Here is a 22,137-nt window from a genome sequence, read left to right on the forward strand (position 1 = left end):
TAGACGATCATATACTCTACATGAAATGATTGTGAGGTGAAAAGTATAAAATTATTTTAAATAGTAGTTTACAGTTCTGAAGTAAAGGTATTTATAGTTCCTCCAACCGCAGCTGTAGTCTCAATGCATTCAATAGCATTGATAATGATAATAAAATAAGATATATGTAAAAAAATTTAAGAAGAGAGAGAGAGACAAGTTAAACCGGAAATTAGAAAAAGTGTCCTTCATAGTAAGATATGGGCAGTGACAAAAAGTTAGAAATTAAATGTAGCGTCTTCTCATGACCTGGGCCTGGGTAGGGATGTGTGTATTTGCTCTGCGGACTCACATATAGTTTAGACATTTTTTTATATCTTATGTAACCTTCACAGAAAATGTTCCACTGTGCGTAAATACAACTTTTATTTTGAAGGGTCTGACCAGAAGTCGTTAATAAGCACTAAAGCAAGCCTGATAATATGAGTATCTTTAGTTCTGGGGACAACTATTAACCAACAGCCGTGAGAAAGTGTGTCGTATTCTTTTTTTTATCGATGACTGAAAGCCTGTTATTTATCTAACGAGGCCTCGAGAAGAATACATTTTACTTCGGCTAAAAGGAGTCTGTGGTTAAAAGGTTCCTTCGTGTTCAGGAAGTGCGGATACAACAGGAGCTTTATTCAGGTCAACTTTTAATTTAGCTTGTGGATGTGACAAGATGGCACAAGCAGAGTACTTGAAAATGATTTTTCAAATGTTCAAAGACGTGGTTCCTGTTCCCACAGTCGGGATCCTAACAGTGGTACTATTATCTTGTGTTTTGTTTGGTATCCAAACATATTTTAACGTTACTTCAGGGGTCTTCAGTGTTGGCGCCACTGTTTTTCAAAATGGACACATTCACAGACTCTTGATGTACCCCTTTTACCACAAAACCTTTGCTCAGCTCCTCCTGAACATCACAGTCCTGGCGTTTCTCAGTGGCAGTTTGGAAAAAGGTTTTGGCACAGTGCGTTTCCTGCTCTTGTTCCTGCTGCTGTCGACCACCACAGGCTTTCTTTACAGCTTCCTGGATCTCCTGCTCAGTGACAGCAGCCAGAGTCACACCGAGGGGTTGCTTTCTGTGGCCCTGGCATGTGTAGCTCTAACTACCATGCGCACAAAAATGACTAAAGGATTTCTGTTTGGGGTCAGTTTTCCCACCATGGCTCTCCCTTGGGTGTTCCTCATGATCACCACTGTCTTCGTTCCTCACAGTGTGCTCCCATGTAACATCATTGCCGTCCTGGTCGGGTGGATGTATGGGAAAGGATGGTTCTCTCTTCTGGACGTGTCAGAGGCCAGGGCTGGTGTACTGGAAAAGACGACGCCTTTCAGGTTTTTGAGGAGCATCAGCGGTAATATGTTTCTCCCTGCTTCCTCAGAAGAGCGGAGGAAAACCCTCCTTCCTCAAATCAATCCTACACCTGGGTCCTACCCAATCCAGGCTTACGCTCCAGTGTCCAGCATTAACACAGCAGATACCACGGCCAAGTTTTATGAAGGTTGGCCAAATTCTACTAGTTCTCTGTCCAGTCCCGCACATGCTCTCCATCCTCATGGACATGGCTCTGCTCATAGCTTTGGGATAAGTCATGGACATGGCCACAGCTGCAACCACAACCATAGTCATGGCTAACTGTATCCTGTGTCCTGGTTATGAATTTAATTGCTTTATCTATCTATACTGCTGAATTTTCACTGTTATTCAGCTATGGGCACCTGCAGCATCTCGTGTCATTGGATTGTTTTGTCGACAAAGTCAAAGGCTTGGACACAGTTATGCTGATTTAATAGAAGGTTTTTACAGTGCTTGTGGAGGGTCTGCCTGCCTGTGTGATTTACTGATATTTTTCTGATTGTTTTATTGTTATGGGTGACTTTTTCTACATACATTTTTACATTTTACTAATTTTGTATCTTTTTTTAATTACTGCTTCTACCAGTAAACGAACATGTGCGAAAAGTTTTTATTGTTTACATAAATCATGTTCTGTATAGCAGATTGAGTGTTTTTTTTTTAATGCCAGTATAGTAAGTATAAAATACTTTAACACCGAAAAAGGCAATCGTTCAAACTTTACAGGAATAAATCATATAGCAAGGAATACCTGCATTAGCGCCCAGAACTAGATGTCATCGTGAATGGATAACACAAAAAACATATTCTCTGCAGACCTCCATATAGATTAATACAAATCTAAATACTTCCTAAAAAGTTATAAGAATCACACAAATTATACACACAAAGTGTCGGGATATATACAGGATAAGACATATAAAAAAGGTTGCTTTGAACATTGTCTGATATGATTTTTCCCCCCAAAAATCAATAACATTGTCAACAATATTTTTTATAAATGTAATGTCCACTGCACTATCTATTAATATATATAATATTTAAACAATCTAATTTCAAAAGTTTAACTTATAAAAAAGATGCCTGCTGCTTCACATTGTTTTAATGTCCACTGGAAGTTTCAAGTTTCATCATCCAGCCTGGCTAAGATGCATTCTGGACCCAGATCATCTCAAAAGTCATTCTGATGACACAAAGTCATTCCGATACGTCTCTTCTTCATATTCAGATTTAAATTGAACAAAGAGAAACTTTCCCTCTGGAGCTGATAAATGTGAAAACATTTATGTCATACTGTGTCATTCTGCACAGTGACGCTAAAACAAAACAAAAAAATAAATAGGAAAAAACGTATTAATTGGACTAAAACTTTAATATTTGGGTTGCAGCGTAACATTACGACACCAGACGTTTTTGTAGTTTTGTGTTAAAAGTATTTAAATTAATTTCAACCACTTGACCATATGTGGATATTTCTTTTCCAGTATAACTTTTGTCCTTCAAACTGTCTTCATGTTCTTTCCAGTTTTCCAACGTTATTTCTAGCTGGTGTGCAAAATCCATTTATTAAATGATTTAATTTGAGAACAGCAAAAAAAAATCAAGCTAGACTATTATACTGAACACCATTGAAAACAAGTTGGACTTACATAATGGTGTTACTAGTAAAGCACTGCTTGTGAACAAAGTAAATATTCAATATCTTTAACAAAAACAATAACAATAACGTTATTGTTATTACACGTAACATAATACTTGCTTTTGTTATTTAAATTTTATGCTTGTGAAAATAAAAAAGTACAGTAAAATAAATGTAGAAAGCACTGAGAGACAAATGTAGTCCTTATGCAGTTTAGTTTAATTGATTAACTTTCTAAAACATACTGATCAGAACTCATACTCATATAGGTGAATCACACAAGGTAAAAAATGGCCGCTCAAATGCCTTCTGGACTGTGGTGTCAGTGACATCAACTTCAGATTACAACTTCACTTCAAGTAAGGACTCATTCTTCCCAGGTGTCTCCATAGATGTTTTTAGCTGTAACATAAGAGAGATAAAGGGAGAAAGAGTTCAGACATTCTTTCACAGATTATTTAATGGTCACTAACACAAAGTAGTTTATACCCCTTTCCCACCAAAATTAGCGCGCTGACGTGGGCTTTTCAGACCCAAGAAGACCCGCTAATAAATGGCAATTGTCTCTTTCCCCATTGCCAGTGAAGTATACTCCTTTTGGTCTCTTTTCTGCTGTGTCACCGTCTGACGTCGCCTTATTTTTTCTACCCCTCAGATCAGAAGAAGCTCTTTCACCTCACTGTCTTGCCAGTGTAGCTGCATCTTGTACGAAACAAAGAACAAATTTGCCGCTGTATGTTGTTCTTCTGTATTTACAAAACAGCCGCCGGAACGTCAACACACATCATAGCATCGTGCCAGAAAGGGGGCGGAGATTAGCAAGTTGACTTGGGTTTTGTGTTCCCATCATTGGCTTTCGGACCCAAGGCGATAATTACCCGGGTCTACTGCAGAGTCACTCAGACCCGGGTCTGAATGCCAATTGTAACTTTTCCCATTAAGCAAAAAAGCCAGGTGTTAGCAGGTTTTTTGACCAGTGGGAAAGGGGCTTTACAGATCTCTGCATTAGGAGCTTACACTCTTTCTTGGGTCTTTGGGGCTCTTTCTCAGGCGATGGTTTGAGCAGTGTCTCAGCCTTCTGAGTGAGCGTGACCTCATAGTTTTCTCTGTTTTTGAGCCTCAGGTCCTCATAGAGGATGGACTTCCTTCCGGGCTCCTCTTCTTCCACATATGACTGGGCTGAAGGTGATGGGGACAAAGAAAAGGACAGAGTTTAGCTATTTACTGATGTGCAGTATTAAAAATGAATGACAACGAGTATGAGCTAATTCTGGCACTCCTAGTAAGCACTGAGCATTAATCATCATTTCATTGTCTTTGAAAGCAACATAATGGTTTATTTGCAGATTTCAAGATGTAAGAAAAGAGTTGGCATATCTAAATATATCATAATGCTCTTTCACTCGGATTGTTTGAGTATCTCTGATCAGTCCTTGAAAGAAGGCATTTTACCATAACTACACACATCAATGGTATTTTCATGTCTGGTACATTGTTTCTGAAAAGCTAAAACAGAAGCTCTCTGTGGTACCTGGAGCGCTGACTCCAGCTGACTCATCTGCTCGGCCCATTTGTACAGGTGACTCTGGATTGAAGCTCTTCGGGACCGAGGCTTCTGCTGGCTGGAACATGGGGTCGAATGACTGGGTGTCTGGGTCACTCAGCTCTGACTGAGGAGCCTGGGAACTGGGGAGGAGAAAAGACAAGCGATCAAAAGGAAGTTGATGTCTTAAGCAAACAGCATCAAAATCAAGTGTGTTTGCTACTCACAACTGTTGAGGCATTCCTGTCCGCTGTCTGAGGGCCTCTCCAAGAGGGGAGTTCTCTAACCTCTTGAACTTCTCCTGGCACGTCTTCATGTAGGACATCTTCCCAGCCAGGTAACCACAAAAGCCAGCAACTGTAAAGACAAACATACTTAAATAAATGATTACCAATGCATGTGACACATTTATATTTCTAATATTTAAATCTTTGGTGTTCAGTATTTGATCATGTGTAATTTCAACTGTGGGCAGGTTATATCTAAATATTGTTTTGGTTTTATTTTTTGATTTAAAATGTGAAATGTGAATGACACGTAACTATATTCTGGCCATGAGTATACTCACACGTTTCACACTAATGAGAAGTTAAACACTCAGTTGTCATTTAACTCCCAGTTTGAACTTTCACAAACTTACAGGCCACTTTGGGGAGAGCTCCAAACCTTGGAGATGGAGACAGAGTCCCTATAAATTGAAACAAAAAGAGATCAATTTAAGTTCAAGGTGTTTTAAAGATAAGGTCACAGATATGTAAGTGATTCTTCAAAGTCATGCATGGTATTACCTCTGGTAACGAGGGCTTGAGTGACAGCCATGCTGACCACAGAGAAGGGCACAGCTGTGAAGGAAACAAGTCAGACTGAATCCAGAGAAATATCCTCTCACTTTTTATCCTTTGTTTTAACAAGATAACAATAATAATGTTAGCTGTTTGTAAAAGACAGAAACTTACACCTGTACCAAAAGCTCTCCTGGTTACACTCTTTGAACACCATCCTCTCTTCATCTGTGGGGATATACTCAATGCCCATTGGAGACTGTAGATTAACAAACACGCAAGCACACAACACCAGCGTTAACCAAAGTTCTGAGCCACACAGACAGACCCACCTTGCAAAAATGAGATTTCACAGAAAACAATACAACTCGTTTCTTAATGAGATACTAAGCATCTGCAGTTCATCTAAAGTTTAAGCTTGCCAGCTAGCACGTTAGCATCTCGTTAAATAAGGTGCGTGTATTGGTGTGTTTACCTGTGGTCCTCTGGCCTGCCGATCCTCCGTAAAACCTGTAGTAGTGGATGACATGTTGACGCTAATGTCAGTACTAATTTAAGCTTTCAAAGCATGTGAAATAACAAACTGTGAGCCACACGGTGGACTGACTTCGTCTCTGTTTGGTACAATGTCATTGCTCTTGCTAACACTGACGTAACCCGGAAATAAAAAGTCATTTGCAGCGTGGAAAATGTTGTTGTAATAATTACTTTACGATAGTGAAATGGCAGCAAAAGGTGAAACAAATAACTTTAAAATAACCTTTCTTCAACGATTCAGTGGTGTATTAAAGCATAAAATGGTATATTTACTTTTTAGACAATAGTGGTCTAACTTGAGCTTTTATTTTGAAAATTCTGGACGCAATACAAAGGTATCAATATGGCGACCTACGTCCTCTAGTGGTTGTAAGAATAGTGACAATAATGACTATTTCGTGCATACTAATAATTGATTCATTGTTTATATGTACAAATACAGAAACTCTGCAATACAGAGTATAAGTTTCATAACTAACACATTATCACATTGGACTGTATCACTTATATAATACAACTTTATACTGTTACAGTTTTAAATAAAATACAAATCAGGCCTATATGGTATTTTATTTTATCAAGTTTTGCTCTAATTATTAGTTACAATGTAACAAAGTGGTATCCTGTTGTAATAGCACTTCATGGTACCTTGGTGATGCTGTTGCATTTGCACACTGTTTGACTCCTCGGGCTTTGATTGCCTCCCGTAACTACAGTCCAGTACAGTAAATACAGTAAAAAATAAAATTAAATAAAACATTGTTATTCTGCAATTCATATTTGGTAAGATGAAGGTTTGGTTTATACAGGAACAGGGAGATGGGAGAAGAAAAGAGAGTTGATATTAGTCAATCAGCTAACATTTATTGATCAAACTAAAAATAGAGGGGTATTTTTCCTTTGTTGCCCCAGTTTTCTTCCATTCAGTTTCACTGGAACATGACATGACAGGAAGCACCCGACCAAAATTCATTTGCGTCTGATCTGTGCGGCTGTGCGTGACAGGGTAGTTTATTCCTCTCCTGATGTGGCAGCAAAGCAGCAGGGCACTTGGACCAGTCATAGCAGTATTCGGGGAACCGTTTTGTCCTACAGACGGGCTATTAGGCCGAACTAATGGGTACTTGACCACAGGGGGCACCTGTTATGATCATAATGAGCACTTGGGTGTCAACTGAGTTGGATCATTTGAGCAAACCAGACAGATCCTTGGGCCACTTAAGTACATCTGTTCATGGGTGGACATTACCTGCTAAGCTAACCCTGTAAACCAATGTTCATTGTTAATTGGCATTAAATATATATAGGCTAGATGCTTTTATCAAAGTCAATTGTTTTCAGAAGATGTGCATAGTTTTTGTAGTTTTGATATTAATGATTCCACCATTGCAGAGCCGGGTAGCAAACAGTTAGATTTTTGTTGAGTGTTACCTGGGCCCTATATAAAGTTAGGTAACAGTATATAATGGGCACTGCCCGTGATAAAATAAACACTCAGTAGCTAGATATATTAGTTACACCTCATAAAACTAATTGATTGAACTCATTGTCCTGCAGTAAATTTTACCTTGGTGAAGGTTTTACAGTTTAGTTTTTGATAAGACTTTTTTAGCAACATGCTGGTTTATCTTTATGGACTAATTCAAGGGTGTGGTTTTGGGTGTTGTTTTTTAAATGACTTTCCATGACACTGCCTGGTGTTTCTGTAAGTTTGTCAACCCCATTTATATAAATTGGGACATGAATGCAAAATAACCAAAAATGTCTCTTTTTCTTGTAATACTGAACACAATAAGCATCATGAAGATAAAAGAAAAAGTACACAGGGGTTTCTTTCTCTCTCCTGTAAGTTCCCTCAGCCGTCATCGACCTAAACTTAGGCCTAAACTTAGATCATTGATATTTTGAAGTATCGAACAATGGGAAGCTGTATTCACAGAATCAATAGATTGTGACAAAAAAATCTGATTGTGTGCTCAAAATAGAACACACACACACACACACACACACACACACATACACACACACACAGTGCCCACATGACACAGTGCACATCCTGCTGCCAACCCCCCCACACCCATGTGGTCTGTCTGTAAGCGGGATGAACTTCTGCCAGGGGATTCTCTCTGCCACTCTTGTCCCATGCTTCATCTCAGTGTCCAGCAGCTGGAGCTTTCATCACTCTGAGGGCGGAATTTAGAATTTTAAATGGATGGAAACTTTTACAATTTGGACAAACAAATAAGAGAACTTCTTCTGACTCTTAAGCGTAAAAAAACCAGTGAGATATTTAGGGGAGTTGTAAGATTAATATCAGCAGGTGTATGCAGGTGCAGGTAGATCAGCGATTACCACTTATCAGGCACCATGTGAGGTCAATTGCAACACAGCTTGAAAAAAAAATAGATTACACCGCTGTCAGGTAAGACTAATCAAGCTTTGAAAGGTGTGTTCAGCTTATCTGTGAGGCGGCAAGTGTTCATGGTGATGTGAACGCTGCACATCGCACTCTCCTCTGCCCTCCACGGAGGCCCTCACCTTCCCGCCCACAGCTTTTTACCACCCTACCTGCTTAAAGGCAACAATTCTGCACCTGAAGGAGAGCTCAACACACACAGCGCATGGACTCACTACGTCTGCCACAGGTGAGGACAAACATGGCTTCTACACATCTGCATGCTTAATGACTGCTGTCACCTGAAAACTTTAGAGTATTAATTTTTTTACAAAATAAAAGCGCAACATTTTACTTTTTACTATTATTAGGTCTAATTGTTGCTTTTACTTGCTCTAACTCCACTGTGCTCAAATGTTTGTGCGTTTTTAACATGATTGCGATTGTTTTTGTTTTGTTTTTTATAAGCTTAATAGTATATTTTACTTGTAGAAGCCCACAGAGTATGTTTGCGCCAGGACTCTAAACTGTAGTGACATAAAGTATCAAGGCCAGCAAGACTGGAAGAAATAATTTATTAATCTGGATTTATTTTATGGCATCATAAGAGGACACATTGATTTCTAGCTTGGAAACAATAGCCTGTAGACCACTGAAACTCAGCACATGAAACACACAAATAATCTAAAATAAATACGTGGTGATTGTGTTATAAGAAGTAGAATATTATAAAGTTAGTTAAGAATTGTACAAACTGATCATTTCAGGGACACTTTTGTTAATATGGATTTCGTGTGTGGAGCACTTTCAGTGTCACACTGTTGTGTGAATGGAATTTCACTGCCAGACCATGTGACCGTTAGATCAATACGCTGGCATGTGAGGGGAAGCGTGTTTGCGTGCATGTCTGAATGTGATATTTGTGAACCTAACGCCCTGCTTATAGTCAAACTATAATAGAGTTAACCAACAGTTAACAAAGGAATAAATACAATTAATACCTCCATTATAACTGCTCCTAATTCCCCTTTGTGGATGCAGATACACACCACATACCAGCTTTAAATAAGCAACCAGAAATCCAGCCTGTGTTCAGTGTCATCCATGTTTGTGTCTCTGATGTGTGACCCCGTCGCTGACTCTCCCTGTATATCCTGTATTTTTATATAACACTATATGTCTTACTTTGTGTACTCTACATGCATCTATTGTGTTCACCCTGAGGACAAAAACATTTTCTATCTGTTTCCAAACATTATAGTGCACTTTTAAATTCAGTCCTTACACAGTGTAACGTCAGTTACACTACAGCAAGGTAATACCATGGTGATAGAGGGGTAATAGTTTGATACAAAATTAGTCATAATTAAGTTAAAACATGTCATATCAAAACCTCAAGCAGCTAATAACTTGGGATAAACAAAGGGTATATGTGGGAAATATATGACTTCTTAAATATACATTTATTGAATTCGGTAAAAAGGGGCCAAAGACAAAGAATAATAATGGGAAAACATTTAAAATTAGCGGCAAAACTATTTAGTAATGGAACCTAAAGTTGCAATTATTTTGACAATAGATTGACCGTCTAAGCAAACAAAAGGTTAAATTAGTGATAAATTAGAGGTTATCTCTCACTCGGAAGGTTGGGGGTTCAATTCCCTGACTGCTACAGTCACATGTCGAAGTGTCCTTGGGCAAGACACTGAACACCAAATTGTTCCGAAGGCATAGCCATTGGTGTGTAAATGTCCTCAGACAATCAGGAGATTAACAGGGTAATAACATGATTATATTACTGTACTAAAATATTTTACATTTCTAGCTTCAAACTAAAGCCTCTAATGAACATTAAATTGTTAAGCCGACATAACACATATGGCTGATTTTGTTGTAAAAGCAGCAGAATGACTTCTGCCACACCTGAAGGTAATAAAAAGAAATGCATTAGGTTGTACAAAGCGTTTTATCTTTCCGCGTTTTTGTCTTTCAGCCAAAGGCAGCTCAAACCAAAGGCAAGGACCACTTTGACAAGATGCAAGGAAATACAAGCAAAGGTATTTTTCATATTGTGTAAAAGGCCTCTGATGCATCTACATAGCATCACATCTAACATCGTGTATGTAGAAAAAACGTAAATGTATTCATGCTCTGTGTTCGTCTCAGAGGTGACAACGAGCCCGGCTCACTCCACTTTGGCCCTGGTTCAGGAGGAGAAGGAGGAGGTGGACCCATGGGACATGCCCGAGCTGAAGGACACCGGGGTCCCGTGGTCAGGTGAACACTTGTAATGTAACATTATTATTAGTTTAACAGCAGTTGGAACAGTCTTATCCTTGTGTTTTTAAAGGAACGTGTCCTGATTAGATATACAGTGTACATGGTCAGTAAGTAATACATTTACACACCTAATGATTGATAACATGTAGGCTTCTGTAGATATGATAAACAGTCCCACATAGCACTGTTACACAACCACATTGTTTCTGTCGATCCTGACAACAACATTCAAACAAAGTACATTTAGATTTTCTCCAACATTACTTCACGGTCCCAAACTAACCCTGAACAAACCAAGTGGCTGCACTATACTATATATCTGTAATCGATTCAGATAACTTTGTAGAGTGTAACTTTTATTGTGAAAAAAGCAAAGCAGTTTATTCTTTCTATGAAGAAAAAAGATGGCTTAATATCCAAAATATATTTACCTGTTACCTGGACAACAAATCAAATCTCTCTGATCTGATTATATGAAATTAATAGGGGTCATAAATAATAATGACTCAGACAGAGGGGCAGCTGGCAGCCAGTCAGTGTCAACACACTGGACAAGATGTCAAAGGTTAACAGTGACTTCATTCAACTGGCACCGTTGAGTGAAGTCAACAGGTTTAAGAGTTATATTTTAACTTATATAAGTTATACATTATATTATTTATTATATAAGATCAATCCTGGACTCCATTTATCTCTACTAGCTCCACGCTGGCCCACTGACGTGGCCTAATTATACACTAGCATGAAACAGAACCGCGATTTTTAGGTGTTCATCAAACCTGAGTTTTTCCTGAAGTGACAAGTGAAAGTATGTGCTGTGAAAAGGCCCAATGAAGAAACATATAATATAAAATCAAGATCATGAATAAAACACACATTTTTCTCTCTTCTGTTCTGTGTTTAATCCCCTTGATTTCTCTGTCTCAGCTCTGGACACGAAAGGGAAGGTGTTGCGAGTGTTCGTGTCGGTGGGGAAGTTGATTATCCTGCTGGGTTTGCTCTACACGTTCATCTGCTCTCTGGACGTCCTCAGCTCAGCTTTCCAGCTTGTTGGAGGTAAACACCCTGACACTTGTCTAAAGCCATCTTCAGGTGTAATGATGACACACATGAGCGTGTTAGCCCTTATAACAGCAGAAGTGTTCATTTGTTAAGCCTGAGCCAGCCCCAACTTTATCAAAAGGAAAGTTTTAAGCCTTATCTTAAAAGGGTATCTGCCTGAATCCTGACTGGTAGATGATTCCAGAGAGGGGCCTGATAATTGAAGGCTCTATCTCACATATGACTTTTAGAGACTTTAGGTACCACAAGTAGGCCTGCATCCTTGGAGCACCATGTTACAGAGGGGTAATAGGGCTCTATGAGCTCTTTAAGATATGATGGTACCTGACCATTAAGAGCTCTGTAGGTGACAAGAAGGAAGCCAGTGCAGAGAATCTAATACAGGAGGGATATCGCTTTTCCTAGTTCTTGTTAGAAAACGTGCTTCAGGATTTTGTACCAGCTGAAGAGTTTTTAGAGACTTAAAACAGCAGCCTGATAATAAGGAATTGAAATTATTCTTGAAGTAACGAATGCATGGATCAGTTTTCCTGCATCGTTTTGAGACCAGATTTGTCAGATTTTTGCTATGTTGCGAAGGTGAAAAAAGGCTGTCCTTGAAATGTGTTTTATGTGGGAGTTGAAGGACATATCCTGATCAAATAGAACTATATCAGTAGATAACATATCTCTTAGATGTTTTGGGCCAAGCACAATTACAAGTTAAGCAGCACAACATTTCTGGTCATCCAGGTCATTATGTCCTGCCTGCTTTGAGGTTAGTTAACTGATTGGATTCCTCTGGCAACATTGATGGGTATAATTATCGTCTTCATAACATAAAGGTAAACAGAATCGGCCCAAGCACTGAACCTTGTGGAACTCCGCAATCAACTTTTGCGTGCATCTAAACAAACAGAAATCAATCTCATAAATAATATTAAAACCAACTTAATGTGGTTCCTGTAATGCCAATCAATTGTTCTAGTCTCTGTAACAGCATGTGATGGTCTATTGAGGAAAATGCAGTGCTAAGATCTAACAGAACATGTACAGAGAGAAGTCCTCTGTCCAAAGCACTAAGCACATCATTTGTAACACTCACCACCGCTGCCTCAATACCATGACCCTACACACTAATTTGCAACTGTTCTGTCTTAGCTACTACACATACAACCCTGATTTATATTCTCCTTTATACATCAGTCTTTAGTGCAAAATGTTGTAACATGACCTTGTGTCGACCTTGTGCAGGTAAAGCAGCAGGTGACATCTTTCAGGACGACTCAGTTCTGGCTAACCCTCTGGCTGGTCTGGTTATTGGTGTTCTGGTCACCCTGCTGGTCCAAAGCTCGTCCACCTCCTCCTCTATAGTCGTCAGCATGGTCTCCTCTGGACGTGGGTGCAAACACACACATACACATTAACACACAAAATATGTATGCATGAATGATGATGTTGTGGAGGAGAGGGAAGTCTGATGATAAATGAGACCCATGTGTTTTTGCAGTGCTCACTGTACAGCTGGCTGTTCCCATCATCATGGGCACCAACATCGGCACCTCTGTCACCAACACGCTCGTGGCCATGACGCAGGCTGGTGACCGCAGCACCTTTCGCAGGTAATTATTTTTGTATGTGATGGTATGCTTTCTTTCTCTGCATTAAGCCCTCAAACAAGTTTTCCTCGTAACAGTATCTACAGTTTGACCCTGAAAGAGTATCTTTTATTGGGCCGTTTGCAAAGAGGAAACAAACTGAAACTGAAAGATGCATCAGACCAGCTCTGAAGTAACAAAACCAAACATCTATTACAGTCTGTGAAAAACAAGTTAGAAATACTAGATGGAGTTTTGTTGCAGTGGTTTTATGAGCCACAAGATTAATTATCAATATCTAATCCTCCAAATAAAAAGATTAGCTTTATTTAAACCCTCAGATATTCCATTGTAATTATTATATATGATCCTCAAGTGTATCTGGCAATCATTTTTATTGCACAGATAGTTTTACTTATCTACTTACCAATGATAAGTTGCCCCCATTAGGTAGGTCAAAGTTCATTTTACCTGCATTCATCTGTCTCCTCTCACATGTATGCAGGGCTTTTGCAGGAGCCACAGTGCACGACTTCTTCAACTGGCTCTCTGTGCTGGTGCTGCTGCCTCTGGAGGTCGCCACTGGCTATTTGTACGTGGTCACCAAGCTCATCATCGACTCCTTCCAAATCCAAAGCGGAGAGGCCCCGGACCTGTTAAATGTGATCACTGATGTCCTCACAGATTCAATTATACAGGTAAAATGTATACCCAGTGTGAGGAATATGAACCGTGAATGTGATTGTAACATGATCCCCTAAAAATAATCCTCCAAATTCTCTTTCTTTCCCTCTGACGTAGTTGGATCAGTCCGTCATCAGTGGGATTGCCACCGGAGACGAAGCAGCCAGGAACAAGAGTCTCATCAAGAAATGGTGCAAAACCTTCACCAACACAGTAAGACCAAAACATGTCATTCAAACGTGCCCAGTATTCAGAAACATCCAGGTGAAAATCATAATTGTCAAACTATCACTGTGTTTCAGTCCTTAGTGAATGTTACAGTTCCCGGTCCAGAAAACTGCACATCTTCGTTGAACTGCTGGGTGGGTGAAAACGTTACCACCACGCTGAAGAACGTTTCAGACACATACAATGTCCAGAAATGTAAGACCAGTTGTCAAATAATTTATTCTTAGATATCTGTACATTTGCCGTTTGTTATGTGTAATATTCTCATAATAATATAAACCGGGTTCTAACTAACTAAGCAGCTTAACTTTGCAGTGGCAGTAACATAAACCATGCCCTGTAGTGTCTTTAAGTCTAGATCACAAATGTATTGACCCCAAAAGCAGAAGACATCAGTTTTTAGAAAAAAAATTGAGCATCTAGCCAAGAAAGTAATTATAAAAAACATTATGTAGTGATTTAGTGAAGTAGCAGACGTGTTTGGGAAAAATAGCCCAACTCAAACACGTGTTTAGGCTACACAATTTTGACCTTTGCCCTTAAAAAACAATAACCCTAACCCGACTCCCATGAAACACCTGTAATTCCCATCACCACGAGCATTAGTGTGTTTACAGGGTGTTATCTGCCGCCAAGAAGCCAGAATGAACTCACTAAATGCAGATTTAAAACAAGAGTGATTGAAGACATCTTAAATGGTCGCGTTTCTGTGTGTCTGCAGGTACACATCTGTTTGTAAATGTGAATCTGCCTGACCTGGCGGTGGGTCTGATCCTGCTGGCTCTCTCTCTGCTGGTGCTCTGCTCCTGCCTCATCCTGATTGTCAAGCTGCTCAACTCCATGCTGAAGGGACAGGTGGCTGGAGTCATCAAGAAGATCCTGAATACCGGTGAGCAGCATCACACACACACACACAAACACACTAAATAGTCAAGTAGAATACATGTGATTGTGATCACATTGGTTGGCATCACAATAATATTGCGTGTATTTCTCTCTGCAGATTTCCCTTTCCCATTCGGGTGGGTCACAGGCTACATCGCCATCATAGTCGGAGCTGGAATGACCTTCATCGTGCAGAGCAGCTCAGTTTTCACCTCTGCTATTACTCCACTTGTTGGTGAGGTCACTCGTAACTTTTAACTAATCATCTTTAAGTTTGACCTTTTCATGTCTTTGTACCATATTGTACTCACACTCTCTTTAACTTCAGAGGAAAGTGAACACTAACCCTAAACTAGCTTACTGTGTTCATCTTGTTGTATCTATCTCTAATTAGATTAATTTAATAATGTAACACATTTCCTGGTAAAACAGAAAGATCAAAGGAATACATGGTAGCTGGAGATACAGACAGAGTGTGTGAATGTGTTTTTTACGCAGTGTGTTTGTTTGAATAGGTATTGGTGTCATCAGCATAGAGAGAGCGTATCCATTGTCTCTGGGCTCGAACATTGGTACGACCACCACAGCCATCCTGGCAGCGATGGCTAGTCCAGGAGACACACTGGCTAATGCTTTACAGGTCAGTAATTCACACATAAAACTCTTACACATATAAAATACCACATTGACTTAGTTGGGAATGCATTTTTCTAGTTCATCTTCTTGTAAATATGATTGTAAAAATATTATAAATTGAGGATGTTTTCTTTAACATTTAGGGCTCCTGAATCTAAATAACCATTTTTGTTACTATGAATATAACTTGAACTTTTTATGGCAAGAAGGGCATTCAATATTTGTAAAATTCAGGAGTTATTTACAGAAATTCTTAATTTATTAAGATTTATTTCCCGTATAACATATGCTATTTTAGATAATTAATTGAACCCAACTAAAGAAGCTTTTACAGGAAGATTTTGGAGTCCAAGAAAAGATTTCAGTACAGATTAGTTCAATTGGCCAGATGTCCACAAGAAGTTTAAAATACACTGTTAGAAGTGTCTTAAATTAGAGTAAGGTTAGGTATTAACAAATATAGCATAAATTATATGGTTCCTGCAGTGGTTAGCGCTGTCACCTCATAGCTAGAAGGTTCCTAGTTTGAACCCCGGTCCAGAGGAAGGGGGCCTTTCTTTGTCTGCGTGGGTTCCATCCTGGTACTCCGGCTTCCTTCCACAGTCCAAAGACATGATCGTTGGTGCCAATTGGTGACTCTAAAATTGCCCGCAAGTGTGAATTTGAGTGTGACAGGTTGTCAGTCTCTATGTGTCTGCCCTGTGATTGACTGGCAATCAGTCCAGGGTGTACCCCGCCTCTCGCCCAATGACAGCTGGGATCAGCTCCAGCTGTCATTGAACAGGATAAGCGGTGTAGATAATGGATGGATTCAATATAGTTCTTTCCAGAGAACCTAATATGAAATTAGTAATAGTAAGTAAATATGGCTTAGTACAGTAATTTCATTTTAAATTTCATAAGAAAAATAATAATACCTGACACTCATTATTCATTTTTTTTATTGATGTCTTTTATTTTTGATGATTTCTCCAGATTGCCCTCGTGCACTTCCTGTTCAACATCTCTGGCATCGTCCTGTGGTATCCAATACCCTTCACCCGCATCCCGATCCGGCTGGCTAAAGGCCTGGGCGACATCACCGCCTCCTACCGCTGGTTTGCCGCTGTCTACATCATCTGCTGCTTCTTCGTTTTACCGCTCTTCGTCTTCAGCCTGTCGCTGGCTGGATGGCCGGTTCTGGTGGGCGTGGGTGTCCCTCTGCTCGTCATGCTAATCATCATCGTCTTGATCAACGTGCTGCAGAAACGGAAGCCCGGGTGTCTGCCTGCAGCGCTGCGATCCTGGGACTTCCTCCCTCTCTGGGCCCACTCCCTGGCTCCCTGGGACAAAGTGGTTGGTGTGATCACCGCCAAATGCTGTTGCTGCTGCAAATGCTGCAAACTTCCTGCTGACGACCAAGAACACGAAGAGAAAGAATTGTCAGAGAACGGCGAGAAACCATACACAGAGGTGTATGATAATCTTGCTATGATTGCAGAAGAGGAGGAGAATGAGACAAGGATAGAGCTGAAGGGTATGAAAATTACCCGGCTTTGAGATTTTATATACAGTACAGTACAGTGTGTGTGACAATGTGTGTGTGGTACAAAGAGATGTATTTGTCGTGGTACACAGATCAAATACTTCAGGCAAACTTCTGAAATGTTCACTATATTTATGCTGGGAAATGTTAGCAAATCAAACTTTCATTGTATCAGGACCAATGACTGTAAAGATGGACGACGCCTCTCCATCTACTCTCACTGTACAAAATTGAAGCCAAAATACCCCCCGAGGCGGATGCTGCCATCTTGCGCTGGTGATGTCATTTGGAGCCAGAGACTGCACAGTAGAGATTGGCGGGTGGAGCCGCCCCACTTCCGCTAACCAAAATACACACTTAACTTACAGAAGAAAAACAGTAAAGATCCGTCGGCATATATAACAGCAGAACAGCTTCTTGTGTCGGTCTGAAGCCGTATTTTGAAGAGAGCTGTCAATCATCCTTTAGCATCAAATAACTAATTAAAAGAAAACTTGTCGGAAAAACACTTGACGTAAATTTGCATGATAATAACTAGCTATAATGACAGAAACCATGTTTGAGAAAAATGTATTTTACATGTATTTTGATTTTATAGTTTGACTCATGTCCCATCTGTTAACATGGAGGAGGCGGGCTTTATGACCTATACTGCTGCCAGTCAGCAGGGGGCGCTAGAGATGTTTTGGCTTCCTTTTAGAGAGCTGTCATGTCCTCCATCTTTTGATACAGACTATGATCAGGACAAAGAACAATATAGCAATTGCTGGAAAGAGTTACAGATTTATGTTGTTAACTGAAGTGGATTTTCCCTTTTCCTGTCTGTGGTTTTCAGCCGTGCACCAAACGGCTCCTGCCAAAACAAAGCTACATCTGAAAAACTGCTCCAAGATATGAAGCTTCATTTTTGAAAAGGCTAATGTAGCTCAAGTGAAAGGAAATATATTTATTTTGGACAATTAAAGTGCCTACGTTCATCGTAAAGAAGGAACATGTCCCCAGTGCAACAGTGTGGCTCATAACTGTCTTTTTAATAGTCAATAGCCAAGCTAGCAGCTCCACCATGACAACAGAGACTCCTGTGCAAAGGTGTGTTTGATAAGATATCATTTTAATAGTCACCAATATAAATGTCACTAATAAATAGCCCTTCTTATTAGCAAATCGTAGCATGATAGTGTTAAGAGTTTGTGGTCACATATGTTCTGTGGGACGGCACAGTTAACAGGCTAACATCCCTAACTTATTTAGTCAATCAGGCTAACATGTTACCATAATCATTTTTAGCACGTAAGCAAGCTAATGTAAGAGCATCACAAAGCTGCTAGCATGTCTTTGAACTTGTCGTGTTGGACAACAGTAGAAGTCGATGTCTCGGAGGAAAACAGGTTATTGCTCCTGTAAGCAGGTTCAATTCATTCTAATAGTGGTGTTTTATGTGATTCATGCACAATGAGAAAAATATGAAATATTACCAAACCTATACTATAATATTTATTTTTGAACTTCTAATGCACTAACACAGAATTATTGAAAGAGCAGCGCTATGATACAACGGCGTTTGTTCACTCGTAGGTTTGATTTGACAGTCTTTATCAGAAAAAAGAAATCTCCTTGTGTTTCCACATTTCCATCAGGTTTCATCTTTTGTTTTTACAGAGAAAAATCATTTTTTTTAGACTATGTATAACTTAAAAATCTCTCTCTTTTTAACTGTGTATAAAAGACACATTGAAATCCATAACACATCGTTTTAAGGTGTAAAAAATATTTTGTAATTCAGAAGGATAATTGTATTCAAGGAATATTATTTATAATTAGATGAATCAGCATCTAACTGTATGTTTTTACTCATTATTTTGACTTGTATATTGTTTCTCAAATACCTATATGAATATTTTAAATTTAAACCTAATTAAAAGATTTTTGTTCACTTTTTCCCCACTTGTTATGTTATGTTATGTTTCATTATTTGAGCAGGGACAATGCACAAAGAACATTAACCTTGTATATGTAGCCCTGGCTAAAATTAATTTCGATATAAAGATACAAATAATTTTAAAAAACATGATACATCGGTTAAAAATGTTTAAATATTGTTAATATGTATATGTATGTTTTAAAAGCTAAAAATATAAGTTATAATAAAAGCACATGCAAATGAGCATAGTTTGTGTTTTTCATGTACATGAGCCCACAAGTGTCGTCAGCCTTACAGCCTAACTGATTAGAAGTATTACCTGTCAATCTTTTCTTTTCTTCAATCTGATTGGGAGGTCCTAAAGTTATAGCCAATCCAAGTCCATTGTCACATATAGGTGTGGGGCTTAGACTGAAGATGCTAGATATGGAGCATCAGCGAAACAAGGGCAGGATGTATCATCATCGAGTGACCATCAGAATATTGTATGAGAGCAACAAAGGTTCATAACTGAGTAGCTGACGACCAGTTGTCAAGGGGTTTGGACTGGTTTGTTCTACAGGAGGTTATAATGAGTTTGTGTAAGGTTTATTGTGACTAAATGTTATGATGTAAAAACCGAGCTTAATCGCTAATAGCCGTTAGCATTAGCATAATAGCGTTTAGACGGATAGCTTTGCATTTTAGACAATTGGTTAATACAAGCTAATGCTAAATAGTCATAATATGGTGCATGGACTTATTATTTAGTTAATGTATCTGATTCAGGAGACGTTTAAGCGGAACGAGAAATCTTCCTCGGACCACTGTGGAGGCCGTTTCCCTCCTGCAGCTGTGCTATCGTAGACAGCCGCTGCTGTTTCTGCTGCGCTCTGCTGGCCGTCCATTACGTCTAGCTTCTCCCTCATCCACCCCCTGAATATTCCCTGGACCCGTGAGTACTGATTTCCTTGCACGTGCCTTTTTATTTCTGCCTGTGTAAACCAGTGAAGCGGCCAACACAGCTTTTAGGCCTCAACGCTCCCAAGCTACGACTCAGGTCTTCAACTGGGTTTTGTTTTATTTCGATTTGCAGAGGAAGGGAGTGTGTGTGTGTGTGTGTGTGTGTGTGTGTCCGTTTTATATTGCTGTTTAAAAATATATGTCAATGGTGACATGCATTTGTGATCATGGAATTAAATTAAAGGTTTAAAACTGTAGATTTAAAAGACATTTGAAGTCGGTTAAAGAAACAAATAGTTTTGTGTTTATTAATATTGGGTATAATTTTGCGTTCATTGCATTCATTGTGTGAGTTATCTCAAGTAATATCTTGTTAATAATTAACTGGATTTGTTTTTACTGAAGGTATAATTATTGTTTCATATTTCATCAGAGATATTTCATGTTTTGGTAATAATTCTCTTTAAATGGGTATAATATTAAAACACTAATTAAAACTATTAAAAAACTAAATAGGTTATTATTTTTGGAGTAAACAAAGGTTGTAACATACTATAATAAGTTAATTGTACAAGAAACAGCGCCGTTGTATTTTAAATTGTACCCAGGGCCCCGTCCATAGTACTTCTACACCATAACAGATTTATTAATATTAAATAGCTACATGGGTCGGGTGCTACGTATAAAACAAGGAAAGATGTATTGCACAGGGTTTTAGCATTTGCACTTACCCCTCAGATACCGCTAGACTCATGATTTTACATATGACTTTGTCAGCAAAAACCTTTAAGTGACCCTGAATTAAAGGGACGATAGGTCAGTATTTATTGCTCGCGTGTCGGCCTTATCTGAGGATTTTTCTGAGAAAGCGTGATGGGAGGGAACAATCATGATCCAAGGGAGACACAAAGTTTATCTTAAAGTATCATAAACCTAATCAGCATCATTACTATTGTTGGTATAATTAATATGTTACGTTTTATGTCTGTATTTTAGAGAGCTGGGTACTTTTCTGTTTCAGGTAATAACCGTTTAATTTCCTTATTATTATTCCTTATTTCCTTATTCCAATCCTTATTAGTGCAGATAAGAACACATAAAACAGTAACTCTCCACGTGATCGAGTGATACTCAGTCAAAGAACTTTGTGTACATGTCAAGGGGCTTCAGCTGAACTGAAGCATTTTTATTTATTGCAGTTTTATATTCCTACTAATGAAATGTTCTAATCCTATGAACTACATTCAACTGAGAAAGTGTCTGTTCATCTACTTTTCAGATTAAACATTTTCATAAAAAAATCAAATGATAAGCTTATAACATACATTTCATCATTTTATATTTAACTATGATTCCAGCTCCAGCCATCAAAAACAGGAAAATGTTGCTGAGGCATTGATGCATCAAGATTAACAAAATGAAGACATTATATACTGTATAATAACATAACACTCCCAAGAACCATGAAAAGAATGACTGCTTTTACTTCTGATTCTTTAGGTAGGCCTATATGTTACTAGTGATACTTCTATACTTTATTTTAGGGCTGCAACTAACAACTATTTTGATAATAGATTAATCTGTCGATTATTAGGAGTAATCGATTAATAATCGGATAAAAACAAAAAAAGCTAAATTTTAGTATTTCCAGGATTGTTTTCAAAACACAAAAAATATTGTGTTCTTGTACAATGCAATGTTAATATATCAGTTAACTCAATTAATATCTTTATCATTTTGATTTACTTAATAATTAATTCTGTAAAAGGAAAGTACAGACAAGGCCAGTACAATAAAAAAGGACATTGGGGATGCAGTAATGATGTGAGTATAGTAGGGAAATGTTTCTGTTGTGAATGACTAAAAGAGTCACTCTAGTCCATCTCTGACTAATGGCATGAAATATTTAAAACACTCTATAACATTATGTTACACTCCAGTATCTCTCCCACCCAATTACAGCTAATTAGCATTAGCTTATTCTGCCATCTCTCACAGATTAGTGTCCGGACAAATGCGGGATTACAAATTAATATAAAACACGTGACCCGACTGACAGAAATACTTTCCATCAGTTTTCTCTCCATTTTATGATGATTCAATGACACCCGGCATTAGCT

The 22,137-nt window shown here is 38.7% G+C and overlaps 3 protein-coding genes across 3 annotated transcripts; 2 read left to right on the forward strand and 1 right to left on the reverse strand.

Annotated features, from left to right (window-relative positions):
* Window positions 1-500: 500 nt before the first annotated feature.
* On the forward strand, window positions 501-1,982 carry rhbdd2 (rhomboid domain containing 2). The gene has a single exon (XM_069666592.1). It carries the CDS (start codon window positions 701-703, stop codon window positions 1,658-1,660), a length of 960 nt encoding a protein of 319 aa, XP_069522693.1. The 5' UTR covers window positions 501-700; the 3' UTR covers window positions 1,661-1,982.
* Window positions 1,983-3,223: 1,241 nt separating this feature from the next.
* LOC138594743 (OCIA domain-containing protein 1) lies at window positions 3,224-5,992 on the reverse strand. The gene is made up of 8 exons (XM_069665953.1): window positions 5,821-5,992; window positions 5,520-5,604; window positions 5,352-5,405; window positions 5,204-5,251; window positions 4,791-4,920; window positions 4,552-4,706; window positions 4,038-4,199; window positions 3,224-3,422 (listed from the first exon to the last, which is right to left on the reverse strand). The coding sequence occupies exons 1-8, from the start codon at window positions 5,872-5,874 to the stop codon at window positions 3,388-3,390; spliced, it is 723 nt and encodes a 240-aa protein (XP_069522054.1). The 5' UTR covers window positions 5,875-5,992; the 3' UTR covers window positions 3,224-3,387.
* A 4,033-nt stretch (window positions 5,993-10,025) lies between these two features.
* On the forward strand, window positions 10,026-17,168 carry slc34a2a (solute carrier family 34 member 2a). The gene is made up of 13 exons (XM_069665457.1): window positions 10,026-10,055; window positions 10,271-10,334; window positions 10,444-10,554; window positions 11,485-11,613; window positions 12,853-12,996; window positions 13,109-13,220; window positions 13,702-13,894; window positions 13,998-14,093; window positions 14,183-14,303; window positions 14,830-14,997; window positions 15,112-15,228; window positions 15,509-15,633; window positions 16,605-17,168. The coding sequence occupies exons 1-13, from the start codon at window positions 10,026-10,028 to the stop codon at window positions 17,166-17,168; spliced, it is 1,974 nt and encodes a 657-aa protein (XP_069521558.1).
* The last annotated feature ends 4,969 nt before the right edge of the window (window positions 17,169-22,137 follow it).

The sequence above is a fragment of the Semicossyphus pulcher genome, unplaced genomic scaffold (genome assembly GCF_022749685.1).
Source record: "Semicossyphus pulcher isolate SPU_LCO1_2020_fin unplaced genomic scaffold, fSemPul1.0.p SCAF_17, whole genome shotgun sequence".
NCBI classification, from domain to species: Eukaryota; Metazoa; Chordata; class Actinopteri; order Labriformes; family Labridae; genus Semicossyphus; species Semicossyphus pulcher.

Bases quoted from the DNA above. Each gene is read 5' to 3' on its own strand.
- LOC138594743 (XM_069665953.1), bottom strand. From the start codon at position 5,874: ATGTCATCCACTACTACAGGTTTTACGGAGGATCGGCAGGCCAGAGGA. The intron at 5,252-5,351 runs GTAATACCATGC...TTCAATTTATAG, and splicing joins TCAAGCCCTCGTTACCAGAG to GGACTCTGTCTCCATCTCCA. The intron at 4,200-4,551 runs GTACCACAGAGA...CATCACCTTCAG, and splicing joins AGCTGGAGTCAGCGCTCCAG to CCCAGTCATATGTGGAAGAA.
- rhbdd2 (XM_069666592.1), top strand. From the start codon at position 701: ATGGCACAAGCAGAGTACTTGAAAATGATTTTTCAAATGTTCAAAGAC.
- slc34a2a (XM_069665457.1), top strand. From the start codon at position 10,026: ATGTCCTCAGACAATCAGGAGATTAACAGG. The intron at 10,335-10,443 runs GTATTTTTCATA...TGTTCGTCTCAG, and splicing joins GCAAGGAAATACAAGCAAAG to AGGTGACAACGAGCCCGGCT. The intron at 14,304-14,829 runs GTAAGACCAGTT...GTGTGTCTGCAG, and splicing joins CACATACAATGTCCAGAAAT to GTACACATCTGTTTGTAAAT.